Genomic DNA, 17,916 nt, shown 5'->3' on the forward strand with positions numbered 1-17,916 from the left:
TTATGTAGTAGTTTTTGAAATTTTCATACCACAAATTTATTTCGTAGGTATATATATATATATATATATATATATATTTACTAGCAGTCCTGGCAACGCTTCGCTATTGCTAGTTTTGAGTATATATTTAGATTAAATGAACACAATTGAAAGTTTGATAAAACATTAATAAAATGAACATTGCGGAACTTCATAAAATTTAACCTTTTCCTGTTTCCCTTTTACTCTTTCGCCCCTTTCCCTTTTCCCATTTTCATTTTTACCATATTCCCTTTCCCCCTTCTTCTTTTCCTCCCACCTTTTCTTTTTTATCCTTTGCCCTTTCCATTTCCTTTTCCCCGTTTTCCCTTTTTTCTTTTTTCCATTTTCCCTTCTTCCCTTTTAATTTTTTCGATTTTTCTCTTTTCCGATTTTTCCCTTTCAACAGAAATAAAAGTATATTTATAAATTTTTATTATGTTTTGTAACTTTATTATATTAGAATTTACAAATAGCGAAAACTACTCTTTTTTCCCGAAGATAATGTGGTGTCACGTTCATTGTATTTGTAATCTTTATTTATGCTAAGAGTAGCTAAATATAGATTAATATTTCCGCTCTTTTTAAAATAAAGTATAATTTATTATTATTAAATTATGTATGCCAAGATAAAGGAAATATATATATATCTGTAAATTACAAGAAAAATGAAAAGAAACGTTTGTCAGCTCGCGGTTTACAGTACAATAAAAATACATCGTAAAAATAATATTTATGAATAAACGAATTAAGTAAGGGAAAATACAGCTTAATTGATTACTTACAGTAATTTACAGATATTCATTTTCAAATGATTTGAAATCATATATAAAACTACGAACTCTGAAGACGAAATATTAGTAAATTATTTGAGATTAAGCCGTCATCACCCATCCTCTGGCAGGTAAATTACATTTTTTATATATAATTCCTAACATTATCTTTTAATAATATTTAGAAGAGATTTATTTACAACTCATATTCGGTAAAAATTAATAATTTTTTACTAAGTAATAAAAACACGAAGTTTTCCAATTATTTAAAAAAAAGACTTTAATTTTATGAAATTTGATAACTCTTCTGTATTTATTTAATAAAATCCGCAATGATAATTATATCTTATTTGAATAATTCACGGAACGATCATGAAATTTTTGTGTTCAAATAGGGAGTAGAAATATTTCATCAAATGAAAATGTCTTGACGGAGTTCCAGCCCGGGAATTTTGAAATAAACACTGATATAGTTACGTTTACCTTCTGGTATTAGCCAAATACGAGGTGATAAATGAAACAAATGCTAACTATTGGTTATATATATATATATATATATATATGATCACAATTGAAAAGTGTTGAAAATCCGAATCTTTAGACAAAATTATAAGAAAAAACTTAACTCGGACTTCATGAAGAGAAATAATTTCTAAACTTTAAATGAAAATCGGTTGGTCCTTCTTTTGCACTAATTTGTATCAAAAAAATAGAAATATGTAAATTATTTAGTTCCTATTATATCAATGAAACATAGATTTGCCATTATTAACGCTAGAAACGCATAGGCATATAAAGTCACGAAATTCCACATTAACATCATGACGCGATATTTATTTTTATTTAATACCTAGGTTAATTTTCGGATCGATGAAATTTAGGGTCATGTATTTTGTTCAGATACATCTGAACATTAATGATATATTAATTATATTAATGACTAATTAAAATCGAATTAACATCTTTTCTGAAGTTATCATTTAGTCAAAAATGAATTATTGTATTATTACAGAGTACTGATCTATCCTTGTCAATCTACTATTAAAAGTATTTTCGTGGAAAAATTTAAAAAAGATTAAGTTGACAAAAATAAAGAAGATATTTTCGCATTTCAGATAGCCTTATCTTACGTTCAGTAACAAACTCTTTATGTTACTTTACGGTATTTGTTTTTTTATGTTAATAAATATATTACAGCAGTAAAACGTTAGAAATATTTTAATTTTTTTCTAAAAATCGTTGATCTACAAAGATTACAAAAATTCACAACATTCTTTTTTATTGCACAAGTACTTTAAATCTGTATTTAAAAAATTTTTTTGGGTACAATGATTTCTTAAAAACTACTTGAGAAAATTACACAGATCCAGGGTTCCTTGATTTTTCTCAGTAGTAAAACCATAGGTTTTATTGTGTATGGATACTGAATTTTATTGGTAAGGATAAAAAAAAAAATATAAGAGAAATTTCATAATCTTATAGAAAAGTAATTACTGGATTTATAATCGGCTACAAATAATAAATGTTTGAAAATTTCATGTCTCAGGAGCGATCGACTTGATTCTGTTCCAGCCTACATGTTTACTTGCGCGCGGGCCCACACACACACACACACACACACACACACACACACACACACACACACACACACACACACACACACAGAGAGAGAGAGAGAGAGAGAGAGAGAGAGAGAGAGAGAGAGAGAGAGAGAGAGAGAGAGAGAGAGAGAGAGAGAGAGAGAGAGAGAGAGAGAGAGAGAGAGAGAGAGAGAGACAGACAGAGAGAGAGAGAGAGAGAGAGAGAGAGAGAGAGAGAGAGAGAGAGAGAGAGACAGACAGAGAGAGAGAGAGAGAGAGAGAGAGAGAGAGAGAGAGAGAGAGACCGGCAGTAGCTGAAAAATTTGTTGGAGAATTATATATATGTCGAAAGATTTTTAAAAAGTTTAGTAAACAACCTTAAGTGTTCATTGGGGAACAAATTGGTCATTTATTTTTCGTAATTCGTGGTCTAATATAGATAATATATCTGGCCTAATATATTTATAGCCGGGCCTAATATATCTGTAACTGACTGTTTGTGTTAGTTAATGATCAAACCAACAACTGATGTAAGATGCGATAAATTAACAAAACAGAAAAAATTATCAATAAACAGAAAATCATGAAAAATATCATCTTTACAGATATAAAATTATTCATTAATGGAAATAAAATACTACGCTAATACAGAAATTTGTAAAAAAAAATTGAGTGTAGACTAAAAAATTCAATTTCTATATAACCTTAGAACACTGATTCTCGAACTTTTTCGCCTACCGCCCACATTGAGATTGAAAATTTTTTAGCGCCCCAAAATTTTTTAACTTATCATCTGTTAAAAATTTTAATTCAAATTGCTGTTTTTAAGATGCGCACTTAAAAACTGCAATTGAAATTATTGTTTTTAAACGTGGCATATCCTATTTCTGAGTTGTAACTTACATGAGAGCAATTAAAACGCATATTTAATCACATTTGGAAGTATTTTTATTAAAATTGCTTTCAAAAAAATTCCAATTGTATCTATATAGTTGCATAACAGCAATAGTAATTGTGCATATTCAATATAACAATACTATAATTAAAACAAAGCTTCCAATTGAAAGACATACAGAAATAATAAAAAAATAAAAGCTAAAGTGTTAAGATTTTAAACGATTTTAATGCGGTTTACTGAATAAATTTCGTTTCTCCCATGCGCTCGATCAAATACAATGAAAAACTTACAAATGTTAAAAATTTTTCTTCTCACTGATATGTTTTTTAATTTGATGATTTTTGAAATCGTATAGTGTCAAAAAGTAAAGTATTCAAGCTTTAATTTTTTTTTATTCGACTCTCTAAAGTTAAAGTAGTTTGAAAAAATAATTTTTTATTATAAAATATAGATGTCCCTTTAATTTTTTTGTACTAGTGTAGTAGGTATTTAATTTTAGTTTGAAATATCAGGAAAACATAATTTTTTCTTCTGTTTCTTAATCAGCCATCGTCTTCTTAGACCGCCTGAACGACCCCAATTTTCTGTGAGCCATCTACACCCCCTGAAAGCCTCTAGCACCCACAAGGGGGCGTTATCGCCCACTTTGAGAACGAATGGCTTAGAGGAACTATTTAATAGTACTCTATGTTAAGATGTACTGTGTAAGTAGCCTAATTTTTGTGATAAAAAAATTTACTGACTAAAATCTTCATTAGTTATTTTTAATAATTATGTTTATTTTGCAGGTGAATAAAAATTTATGAAGATGGCTTTGGAAAATTATTTGTATCTTATATTGAGTCTAATTTTTATTTTAACGGTAAATATCAAACAATTTTTTAAAAAGTTTATTTAATCGTACATTTAGGAATGTATTTATTTGTTTTAAAAATTAGGTAATTAAATAGTTTATGTGATACAATTTTTACAATGTATTTTATTTTTATTATTTTTACTATGTAGGTATAAGTTAATTCCACGCTGACCATATTTCAGCCAGTTTAGAAAGGTTAATCGTATTGGTTTACAGAACATTTTTTGAAGCTATATATATATATATATATATATATATATATATATATATATATATATATATATATATATATATGATAAAAACGTTTGTTGTATAAAACTATATTTTCAGAAGAATATTTAGATTTTTTCGTTTAAAAAAGTTTGATACTCATCGATGGTATATTGAATAACTATTATTACAGGTTTTGGGTGAATCTAATGCTCAAGATAGCGAAATAATAAACGATGGATCATGGAAAATGAGTAAAAGAAATCGATATTCTTTAGAAGAAACAAATCCATATTACTCAAAACATCGAACTCAGTCGGCATTCGTAAGTTATTATTGACGAATTATTAATATATTTAATCTTTTATTAAATAAAATCTACATTTTGTATATTCGTAGTTCAATTTCACAATCCAATAATAATGTTTTTTCTTTACAGTTTTTTATTAATAAATGTAGTAATTTAAAAAGATATTGTTTCGGAATGTAAGTTTTATGGCAGATAAACATGGACAGTGCGGAAGCTAGAAACAAAAGAGAAGAGGTTTTTAAAATTTAATGTTTAATATAGGTTTGGTGGATATACTGAAAATTAAAGGAAGTTTCATGACAATTTACTAATAAGAAATTTGTAATTAGTGGCTTCATCCTCAAGGAAAAGTGAAGGAGAAGATTGGTGGGCCATATTTTAAACAAGGCAGAATTAATAAATATTTTTTGATTTAACAGGTGTTGCGGAGAGTAAAGGCGTTTTACTTATTTATAAATAAGCAAACCGCCTTTACTTATTTATAAATAAATTAAGTAAATATAAACATTAGAATAACACAGTTCTCTTTAGTTAGGAACTGAATTTTTTGTATTTTATTTTGTATGTAAGTTTAGTATAATTTTTACAAAAAATCTAATTTTTATAAAATTCCAATATCTTTTTTAAAGAATATCTATTTTTTTAAATTTCTTAGTAATTTTTTCATTAATGTCATCCTGTTTACGGCGAAAGGAATGATCAATCTAGTTGTCGTAATAATTTTTAAGGAGTAGCCTTATGATGATTTTAATTGTTAAACTGGTTTAAAGTTGGTATAACTAATACCAAAAAAATATATAAATGTTAAAAATAGTTGAAAATGGCTTTCAAAAATGCTAAAAATGAACTAATTTAATAATATTTATAATGGCGATGGTTTTAAAAACTCCAACTTCAATAAAAAAAAATTTGTAAAACCCACTTTCAATATTTTCTAAAAAAAATTATGTGATTTGGTAAAAATAAATGTTTAATTTGGCTTTTTGAATGTATGGACAATTTGAAGTTTTATATTATCAAAAAACGCTGAACATGAAATATAAAGGAATAAAATTGAAGTATGATTAAAAAAAGCCTTTACTAAGAAAAAAATAAAGATTAAATATTTTTTTTTTTTGTAATACATCTGAAAAGATGTACTCTCATATGTAGAGAATAATGTATAAAACAAAAGATAATGTTGGACGTTAAATCATCTGCCGGAAAACATCGACCGTTACCAGTTTTTAAGATAACTTTTAAAAAAATCTAAGACAAACTTAATGATCTTGATATCTTTATAAACAAGCCGATAATTTTCTTATTCGAAAAATAGATAATACATATCCAACTTTAATAACATCAACGTTTATGGAATAAGGTAGTGCTTATCGGTAAAGTTTTAAAGAATCTTTGAAAAATATTCAAAAAAAAGGTTTGTAACAGCTCAGGAATCATTAAAATCATCTTGGTAGACTAGAAATAATTCACCGGGTTGGTCTAGTGGTGAACGCGTCTTCCCAAATCAGCTGATTTGGAAGTCGAGAGTTCCAGCGTTCAAGTCCTAGTAAAGTCAGTTATTTTTACACGAATTTGAATACAAGATCGTGGATACCGGTGTTCTTTGGTGGTTGGGTTTCAATTAACCACACGTCTCTGGAATGGTCGAACTGAGACTGTACAAGACCAAGCTTCATTTACTTTCATATATAACATCCTCATTCATCCACTGAAGTACTATCTGAAAGGTAATTACCGGAAGCTAAACATGAATAAGAAAAGAAGAAAGACAGACTAGAAATAAAAATACTAGTTTATCCTAGTATTGGATTTAGTAAGATTAGTAGATAATCCTGTACACATACACAGTAAGTACTTTGAATGTATAATAAGAGTGTAAATTGAAAAATATTAAATAAAGAAATGAAAATCTTCGTTTTTATTAATTACGTAGAAAATACCCTCTGGTTATTTTTTAATGTCATTTTATTATTTAGGTTAATTTCCTTGATTTTTTAATTTATTTTTAATAATTGTTTTCAAACACTTTTAAGCTATAAAATTTAAAAAATAAATTTTTAACTGGAGAAAACCTTTCCTTTCTGTTAAGTGTAATAAATACAAATTATTAATCTTTGTCCTTTTAAAGAGTACTTTGTTTATTCTTACAATGGTAAAAAACGAAACGTACAACTATTTAAATATAAAAGTAAATATTATTATTTATTCAATATGTATTTTTTACCCCAGTATAGATACCCATTAAAAAATGACGAGGAGTCGAAAAATTCCGATCGAACTCGTACGAGAGTAACACGAGACCAACGTTTTGCATTAGACGGCTATAGCACTCATTATTGTAATCACGAACCTTGTAACAGAGGGAGTACTGGTGGAGGTTTTCCACCCATCTATCGACCTAATCCTAGACCAAGTGACTGGCACCCACTTCCTAAGGTTTGTATTTGTAGTTTTATTTAACATGAAATAAATATATCCATACCATGATTGTGGACAGGCAGAAACTCACTTATACATTATATGTAGCTTAAATACATTTTATAAAAACATCTTCAGTAGAGAAAAATGAAAAATTTGTTGTAAATACACCACAAAATTAATGAAAATCTAATAATTTTTACTTATTTATTGTAAAACACACACACACACACACACACACACACACATACCGCGAGTGGGGCAAATATCGCTATCCACTGAATGAAGGTAACGTATGATTTTCCTTGACTAGTGGTATTACTAAAACCGTTTTTCCTGTTCATCAACACATCATTGTAAATGCTGTGGTATACTTAGGAAAATTGTTTTAGGTAGACTAAAATCTGAATTTATTTCTTTACAGCACATATAATTGATTCTTTTAATTGCTCAAGTTTGTTTAGTTTAATGGCTTATCCTTTAAATTTGACAATTTTCCATTCGTAGAATATCACATGTTTTTGAGTCAAGTTCCCATGATATTGGTGAGATTTCTATTAAATCCTTTCTTGAGTTATTTTCCTATGAAAGATTAGTCGTAGTAATTCCGGTAATTGAACGCCAAAATTACGTCTTTGGAACCATAAAATGGCAGAAAACTACACAAAATTGTTTTGTCAAGCTGAGTTTCAAAGCAAATTTTAATGTTTTCTATATGACAGTAAGTAACATTTTTTTCCGATAGACGTATATTTAATGATTACTTTTAACGTGATCTTATTTCATGAATTTTAGTTGTGGTAAAAGTTTCCTTCTTTTATGGAAAATTGTTCAGCGAAGAACATTTTACATTTTTAATAACAACAAAATAATATATAATAAAATGATTTGCTGTTGGACGTACATTGATCATCTCTTTTAATAATTTGCTACGGATGTCAATTATATTTAAATTTGAAAGATGAAATTATAAGAGCCAGAAAAATTACTGTGATACAAATTAACAATTAAGAGCAAAAAAAATTGTTACTTGTTAAAATTTCAATGAGAGTGACTTTTTTGCTACCCGTTCTTTATTTGACGATAAATAAAATGTTTCAAAATATGATATAATAATACTAAAATTTTTGAAGATTAATGTATATAAAATTATAAATGAAGCTTCGCTTGACCTACATAATTTTATTTAAATACTGTATAAACAAAAACATACATTTACATAAAATTATTTTATGAAGAGATTAACGTGTTAAAAAGTTTTTTACTGAGAATGTCCTATCTTTGTTTAAAGTTGAAGTCAAGGTCATCTGATTCCGAAGAAATTATGCTAAATAATACATCAGTCTTTGTTAAAATACTTTTTTTTTAAAATAGATATCTGGAAAAATACCTCGGGTTATCTCTAACTAAAAATTAAAATACGTTATCAAATTATAATAACAAAACTGGGGAAATATGTAAAATATAAGTTGAATAAAATTAATAATTGTACAATTACTCTAACTGATTTTTTCTCTGATTAATTTTTTTGGAGTGTTCGTCTACAAAAGAACTGACTATCTGATCTGATATGCACAAATCTCTCTCATACTTGAGCAATTTGATATACATGATTTTTTCCCCTTCACCCCTGGGCCACATCTACATTTAAATATAATACAGCCCAGGGGACTGCCCTATACTCTAACGGATCTCCCCTTCTACCGGCTTAACACCCGGCATGAAGGTAGGCCTGCCGGTCGGATCTTACTTTGTGCCCGCCTCAAACCCCCAGCGTAGCAACCACCAGGCCCGGCTATGCCGTCCCTGGGTTTCCACTCCGGGAGCCAGGACTCGGTTTTTAATCTACCGCCTCTAACGGGAACACCCCGAATCGGGCATCCCCGCCGGGACTCGATCTTCTTCACTCGGGGGGTTCGAGAGTCCCCTTGCCTTATCGCTATTGCCCACCCGTGCAAGCACAAGCGATTGGCAGCTCCGCAGAGGGCTATCCCTCATCTCCGAGCACTCCGATCATTCTCCTGAAGAACCCTCGTCATGAGGTATATTTTCACAACAAAAACTGCAATTTAAATTTTATCTTATCATTCATTATATTAAATTTTTTATTAGTAAATTATCTTAAATATTAAATCTACTAATCATTTTTGTTTAAATTATGTTGAAACATTTTCATTTATTGTGTTGTATTGTTTAATTTTCAGCAATCCAGATTTCGTAGAGATATTGGTGAAGGTTTAAGAAATGTAGTATATTTCATAGATAAGAAAAACTCAAGAAAAGGAAAATAAATAAATTTCTGTCATTATTATTTATATAGAGGTTTATTTAAACAAAATTCAAATAAAATTTCTTTTAATATTTAATCCTGTATTTTTTCAGGTTAGAATATTCTGAAATATCAACTACTCTATAAATTTTGCTATTAAAAATATTTGAGAACATGTAAAAAAAATGAATACTTGAATTAAAACAAATCCTATATTTTTATTATGTATATTTTTTCAGAAATTAAATTGTTATAATGTTAACCAAACAATTTGTTTAATCCTAAAATTTAATTTAAAAAACTTAATTGTGTATGTTTACTTTTATATATATATTTTTATTATGCAAGAAATTCATAAGAAAAAAGTTTTGTTATGTTTTACTATTTATGTATATATTATTTGTAAATAAACTATTTTAATAAAGCCATTCATAATAATATTTAATTACCCTCTTTTTTAATTCTTTTATTAAACACCTCAAGGCAACCGGTCCTCGCTGTTAAAACAACAAAACACAGTCACCTCGGAGTGTCGTGGCAGCAGTCTCTGCCCACCTAACTCGCCCCCTTTCTTTTCTCTCTTCCCTCACATAAAATTTCCACAACAAACGACGATCCTGGTGAAGATCCAGATACCTTATATTTTCAGTATGTGAGATTAAAATACCATCAAGGACTCGTGGGAAGTTTTCTCTCCTCATTGCGAATGTCACATGGCTCGACTTAACTTGATTCACCCTTATCTTCTATGTATCCAGCCACATGCTTATTCGATTTAATTCTACACCGTTTAGTAACTATATAGTACAATTACACCTACTCAGTGTTGTGTATTAATCAATCATTGCTATATATCATCATAATTTTGTTTATTTTTTTCTGATTGTTTCATCAATGACATTTTTGTGATTCTTGTTTTCTTTTGTCTTCTACTGTATTTCTGTAAGTCCAGTTCCAAGACTACCTTGAGTACATTCTACTCTCAGAGTTTTTATGTAGCATATAATATGCTGTATGTAATTCTTGAGAAATCACAATGGGGATTCCTTTTCAATGTGAATATTTGTGATACAGTTTACTTAAGGTTACAACAAAAATGTATCCCATAATAGAAAAAAAAAGTTATAACGTTATAAACTCATTAGATAATGTGAATAGGTAGAAATAAAAGTTATATTTATAAATTTTTATTATTTTTTAAAACTATTACATTAGAATTTAAAAAGTTCGATAAATACTCTTTGTTCCCAAGATAATTTGATCATTGTTGATAACATGATGTCACGATCACTTTATCTGTTATCTTAATTTATGCTAAGCATAGTCTGAATGTTGGTTAATATATTTATACTCATTTCTAAATTAAAATATAATTGTTTTATTATTATATTACACATATCGAGATAAAGCAACTTTATGTACCTATGAATTACAAGAAAAATGAAGAGAAACATACTATAATTCGCAGTTTATAATAATAAAAAAAAAAAAAAAAATATTTATGAATAGTTGAATTAAGTAAGGATATTACAACTTAATTGATACCAATAGTAATTTATAAATATTCATTTTATTTCATTAGACAATGGTTACAGGTCTTATATATACCAACGAAATCTACAGACAAAATGTTAGTAAATTTTTCGAGATTAAGCCGTCAACACCCATCTTCCGGCAGGTAAATTAAATTTTTTATGTATGATTTATAAAATTATATCTTTATAATAAAATTTTGTAGGAATTTATTACAAATCATACTCGGTAAATATTAGTAATTCTTTATTAAGTAATTAAAACACGAATTTTTCCAATTATTTTAAAAAAATAGGAGTAATTTTATGAAATGTGGAAATTCTTATGTATTTATTTAATAAAATTTTATATTTTATTTGAAAAAATTCACTGTACGATCAAGAAATTTTTGTACTGAAAAACAGACGTTCAGTACGTATTTCAACTCTGGGACATTGACGGATGTTTCCAGTCCGGAATATTCTAAATTAAACACTGGGATAGTTAAATTTCCTTTTAGGGATTAGCCAAAAACGAGGTGATAAATGAAACATATGTTGACTATTGGTTTTATATCTGATCATATAATGAATCTTTATATAAAGAAAATTATAAGAGAAAAAAAAAATTAACTAGAATTTCATAAAGATAAATAATTTCTAAACTTCAAATAAAAATCGGTTGGTCAATTTTTTGTTCTAACTGGTATCAAAATTATAGACATATGTAAAAAATAAATCCCAATTATTAGTGAAGCAAAAAATTTGCGTTTATATAACCCAAGAAATATAAAAATATAGAATCATGAAATTTACATTTATATCATGATCCTATGTTTTTATTTTAATTTAATAAATAAATTGTATATATATATAAAGATGATTAATTAAATTCGAATTAACATCTTTTTCGAAGTTATATAATAAAAAATGCATTGTATTGAATGTTATAGCGTACTGATCTGTCCTTGTCAATCTAGTATTAAAAGTATTTTCGTTGAAAAATTTAAAAAGATTAAGTTGAAAAAAATAAAGAAGATATTTTCGCATTTCAGCTAGCCTTAGCTTATGTTCAGTAACAAACTTATGTTATTTTATGGTATTTGTTTTCTTATTTTTATAAATATATTACAGCTGCCAAAAGTTAGAAATATTTTAATTTTTTTCTAGATCTCGTTGATCTATAAAGATTACAAAATTCTCAGCATTCTTTTTTTATTACTTACGTGTTTTAAATTGTATTATACGATTTTTTTTAAGGTACAATGATGTCTTAAAAAACTAGCTGAAATTGACTAAAAAATTACATAGATCCAGGGTTCGTTGATTTTTCTCAGTAGTAAAAGTTTCTTTATTTTGCATTAATACTAAATTTTATTCGTAAGGATAAAAAAATATAAGAGAAATTTCATAGTCTTATAGAAACATAATTACTGGATTCATAATCGGCTACTGATAATAAATTTTTGAAAATTTCATTTAATAAATTATTTTACTACAATAATTTATTTTTTCTTGCAATTAGTGAAATCTTTCTTATGTGTAAAATTTATTATAATACATTTTTTCACATTTACAAAAAAACGAGATCAGGGTTCAGAGAATTTTCCCAGTGGTAAAATCCTAGGCCACATTTACAAAAAAAAAAACATTTTCACGAAATTTCATAACAAGAGAAAAAAAATTATTGTAGAAAAATTTATGCAAAATTCGCTAATCTGCTACTGATTATAAGTTTAAAAAAATTAACACATTCACTTTAATAAGTTCATTTACAAATAAATTCAGTTTAATCCGTACTGTATCAGCATAACATATTCCTTTATATAAATAATATTAAGTAACATAATGATTAAAGTTAAATATGCTAATAGTAATAGAGCTAGGTCAATAAAATATTTATTTTATTAAATTGCATCATTAAATTAATTACAGTAAATAAAATACATCAAGCCAGCTTAGTCTAGTAATTAACCTCGTTATCGCAAAATCATCTGATTTTCGAAGTCAAGATTTCTAAGGTTCGAGTCTTTCTAAAAGCACTTGTTTTTGTATGGTATACTGTGGATACCGGTGATATATGATGGTTGGGTTCCAATTAACCACACGTCTCAGGAGTGGTTGACCTGAGTCTGTTCCAGACTACATGTTTAACGGTACATTTACACTGCACTACATATGCAACTACGTCAGGCCTGGCAAGCCGATAGCAGTAATAGCATTTGCCTATGCATACACATCCAGACTCTGCAGCAGCTGGAAAATTGGTAAGAAACTTTTATCATATATATTTATATATTGAAAATTTTTTAAAGTGTTTAGTAAACAACCTAAGAATTTGTTGGGAATGAAATTTGTCAATTATTTTTCGTAATTCATGGCTTAATATAGGTAGTATATCTACATACGGGTCTAGTATATCTGTAACTGATTGTGTTCGTTAAAAATCAAATCAATTACTGATCATATATGTAATAAATACACACAACAGCAAACATTATTAACAGAAAAAAAATCATGAAAAAATATGATCTTTACGATATAAAATTATTCGATAATGGAAATAAAATACTACGATAATACAGAAATTCAATATAGACTAAAAAATGCAATCTTGATATAAGCTAAGAGAGACTATTTAATAGAACTCTATATTAGGATGTACTGTGTGTAAGTAGACTAATTTTAATGATAAAAATTTCACCGACTAAAATCTTCAATAACTATTTTAATAATTATGTTTATTTTGCAGGAGAATCATAATTTATGAAGTTGGTTTTGGAAAATTATTTGTCTCTTATATTGAGTCTAATTTTTGTTTTAATGGTAAATGATAAATAATTTATTTAAATATTTTTTTTAGTCATACGTTTAGGATATTTATTATTTTTTTAAAATTAGGTAATTATGTAGTACATGTGTGATACACATCCGGAATTATTTTCATTTTTACTTCCTTGTACAAAGTAAAGAAAGTATTGTAATTGCGAAAAATTTCGGTTTCATATTTCAACGGAAATATGCAATTTCACAATCCCTGAATCCATTTTGACAAGTTTCGGCGTGACGTCTGTACGTACGTATGTATCTCGCAAAACTCTAAAACGATTAGTCGTAAAATGTTGAAATTTTGGATTTAGGACTGTTGTAACATCTAGTTGTGCACCTTCCCTTTTGATTGCAATTGAGTTGATCAAAAATGTCCAAAAAATCCCAAAATCCAAAAGATTTGAATTTCCAAATTTTTTTAAATTGCAGTAATAAGCCCTCATTGAGAATATTTCAACGATATATCGTAAGTGGTACTTATTTTCATCGGCTCCAGAGTTAGAGGCAAATAAAATTTTAATTAATGAAATATTTGGATCTTACTCGTACAAGGGGAAAGCAGATTAGTTCGATCCGACTTCATTTCCTTTTTTTTAATTTAAATATATTGATTTATTAATAATTATTAATAATAAATTTAAATATTTATTAAGAACATTTTTACAACAAATAATAATTCAGTAAAAACAATAAAAAAATCTGATGTGGACACCACAAGACTTCCTTGTACGATTATTAAATTACATATAAACATTTTTTTTATAATCAGAAGTTAATAATTATTAATAAATCGATATATTTAAATTAAAAAAAAAATTAAAGAAAGGAGGTGAAGTCTGATTCGAACCGATGTGTCTTCCCCTTGTAAGATCCAAATATTTCATTAATTAAAATTTTATTTGGCTTTAACTCTGGAACCAGTGAAAATAAGTACCACTTATAATATGTCGTGAAAAGCTCTCAATCAGGGCTTATTACTGCAGTTAAGAAAAAGTACAAAATCCAAGGTTTTACGGATTTTTAGCTTTTTTTGGATACTTTTGGTCCAGTCGATTGCAGTTAAAAGGAGAAGTGCCCAACTAGATGTTACAACAGTCCTAAATCAAAAATCTCAACATCCAATCGTTTGAGTTATGCGAGATACATACATACGTACGTACACACGTCATGCCGAAACTAGTCAAAATGGATACTTCCGTTGAAATCTGAAGTAAAAAAAAATATGAAAAAAAATCAGAAGTTATTAATGAAATAAAAGATTATGTACTTTTAAAAATGTGTAAATGTAATTTAATACGCGTACTAGGAAGTCATGTAGTGTCCACACCAGATTTTTAAAATATAAGATTAGGATCTATCTGTCCTCCGGTTTGCAGAAATTTTTTTTTAAAGCACATAAATTTTTTGAAATTATAACAATAAAAAATAATGTAAACTGTAGACATACATTCATTATATGGATATACTATTGTTCCTCATTGTGGCTTAGCCTGTGATATCAATGCGGCTTCATCCGCAATATTTTTTTAATAGTTAACTTATTTATTTATAAATAAAACTTATTTATAAATAAAACTTATTTGATCAAGACTTATAAACCGGTTATAAATTTTTTTATTAAAAATAGGAGGAATATAAGATAAACAACGAATACATTGATTGATACATAAATATATAAAAAAATCGATCTCATTCGTTGCCGAAAAATGCGCGAAAATGTGAAATACAAGTTTACCTCGTTAAAACTCGTTGAATTTGGAATTTCATAATATCCTTTCCCGCACTGTTCATGCTTCAGTTATACTTAAATCATGATAAAAATGTATTTTTCCCGGTTCTTAGCATTACCCTACCAAACAGCAGTAGAAGGTGACCCTTCGTTTTTCACTTAAAAAAAACTTTTTAATTACTTTAATGTTTTTTAGTTAAGTAATCTGAGGCAATTTCAGCCAGTAGCGTCCCACATACAGTAACAGTAGCTGTGTTGGTTAAGCCGCCGCGCCGTACATGGTACACTTAAAAGATCAAACTAAAAATAAAAGAAAATGGGTTTTAGATATTTATCTGAAGAAAATTTGCAAGCTCAAATATAGTGAATATTTCGTTCATTATAGTTGGAAATAAGGAAAATTTACAAACATTCTTTAATTTTTTTTACCTTTCTTCACACTTTTCAAGGTCGAATTTCAGAAAATTTAGAAATTATTTTTTAAATATTTACATGAGGATTACAACCACCAAAAATAAAACTGATACATTCATTTGTTACCGAGAGATTACAAAAAAAGTAAAAAAAGCTGGGTTTCAAAAAAAAAATTAAAAATCATTTTAATCCTCTGAACTCGGAATTTACGCATATAAATTTTCAGCAGTTTTTTCTGGGCGTTGATGAATCAGTCAGGACACGTTCTTTTATATATATATATATATATAATTTGCGTTCCTCCGTCGCGGTTTCGTTCGTGATATAAATAGGGCTTTACCTGCTATATATTTTTAATGGCAAACTTATTTATTTGTATTTTATAAATATATATATTTATATATGTTGTGTGTTTGTGTTTATAATTTAAGGTTGCTGTTGTAATGGGTAATAATGGAGAGTTTTGTAGTATACTTAGCAAAGGAAAGGATTGCTGAAGAGATCTAGAGCTCTGCTTGGATTTCTCTTTTATTCTATTTTTGTTGATGTTTTGTTTTATAAATTATGTTTTTGTTGTTCTTGTCCTTGTTTTTTTTTTGTTTTAATATTGCTGTGTGTTATTGTTCCATGTAATATTTTTATGTTTCGTGTTGTGTGTTGAACTCTCTTTTGCCTTCTACGGGTAGGAAGTTCAATTCCTTTGTTAGTTAGGAATTTTCAGTCTTACTTAAGACTTGGTGAACTATGTGAGATTGTTTTGAGTTCATTAATTAGTAGTACACCGATGGGAATGTCACTCGTGGCATTCGCATCGGTGGCATCCTGGCCGAGGCGGACTGGAATATGTCAAAAGCCGAGGTTTCGAAGATGACCTCCTGTAAAGCCCTTAAGGGCTCGGAACGGAGGAGGTGGTGGAGGGTGTCTTCCCTACGGGGTCAGTTGTTTTTTCCATTGAAATATATAAGATAGTTCTCGATTTCTTTTTGTTGATAAATAACCAAAAAGGGATTCGTGATAGGTGCAAATTTCATTTTCCGATTACAAAAGCTAGATAATCAACAACAGTCTACTGAATAATTATTATTACAGGTTTTGGGTGCACCTAGTGCTCAAGAAAGCGAAATAATAAAGAGCATGGAAAAAAGATGAAAGATATCTACATTTTTCAGAAGAAGCATATCCATATTACTCAAAGTTGGTATTGGTAAGTTATTACTGACATAGTATTATTAATCCTTTAGAAAAAAAAGATCTACACTCTGTATGTACATTTGCAGATTAATTTCACAATCCAATAATAATGTTTTCTTTGACTATTTTTCATTAAAAAATGTACTAATTCAAACTAATATTGTTTCGCAATGTAGAGTTTTCTGGCAGCAAAACATGGACAGTATGAAAGCTAGAAACAGAAGAGAACAGGCTTTTCAAATTTAATGTTCAATATAAGTTTGTTTGATAGGATAACAATTAGAGGAAGTTTCATGGGTATTTATCAATAAGAAACGTTTAATTGGTGACTTCATCACTAAGTGAAGCGAAAGTGAAGATTGGAGAGACATATTTTAAAGGAAGAAGAATTCATATTTTTTGGTTTTAATAGGAGTTATTGAGAATAAAACGAACAAGAAAGTTGTTTAAATGAAAATGTACAGTATAGGAGGTAAGTTAAGCTTAAGAGATGACGCAGACAGAATTAAATAGGAGTCAAACGCCTGATGATAAAAATTCCTTTACTTGTTTACAGATCAATTAAGTAAATATAAAAATCAGAAGGAACGCCCTTTAGTTATTCCCTTTAGTTATAATTGTAATTTTTGCATTTTGTTTTGTATGCTAATTTAGTAAAATGTTTACTAAAAAACAATTTTTATAAAATTTCAGTACCATATTCAAGAATACATTTTTTTTATTTCGTAATTTTTTATGATTAATATTATCCCATTTACGAAAGAAGGATATTTTTAATCTATTTGACGTGGTAGTTTTTAAGAAGCAGTTTTAATGTTAATTTTAATTTAAAAAAAAATAATTGTTCGTAAAAATATTTATAATACCTATCTTCCAGTCTTTACTAAGACAAATTTTATGATTTGGTAGA

General features: G+C 27.8%; 2 protein-coding genes across 3 annotated transcripts in view; both read left to right on the top strand.

Moving 5' to 3' along the window:
* LOC142329438 (uncharacterized) overlaps positions 1 to 17,916 on the top strand; it is a 68,387-nt gene that overhangs the window by 40,821 nt on the left and 9,650 nt on the right. The gene's annotated exons all lie outside the window — the stretch shown is intronic.
* LOC142329441 (uncharacterized) lies at positions 732 to 9,589 on the top strand. 2 transcript variants are annotated; one of them, XM_075374078.1, is made up of 6 exons: positions 732 to 922; positions 3,816 to 3,973; positions 4,058 to 4,131; positions 4,529 to 4,660; positions 6,875 to 7,081; positions 9,268 to 9,589. In XM_075374078.1, the coding sequence occupies exons 3-6, from the start codon at positions 4,072 to 4,074 to the stop codon at positions 9,352 to 9,354; spliced, it is 486 nt and encodes a 161-aa protein (XP_075230193.1). In that variant the 5' UTR covers positions 732 to 922; positions 3,816 to 3,973; positions 4,058 to 4,071; the 3' UTR covers positions 9,355 to 9,589. The 2 variants fall into 2 exon arrangements, with proteins under 2 accessions (XP_075230193.1, XP_075230192.1); XM_075374077.1 differs by lacking the exon at positions 3,816 to 3,973 and having other exon boundaries at positions 735 to 922; positions 9,268 to 9,583.

This window comes from Lycorma delicatula, chromosome 8 (genome assembly GCF_047948215.1).
Source record: "Lycorma delicatula isolate Av1 chromosome 8, ASM4794821v1, whole genome shotgun sequence".
Taxonomy (NCBI): Eukaryota; Metazoa; Arthropoda; class Insecta; order Hemiptera; family Fulgoridae; genus Lycorma; species Lycorma delicatula.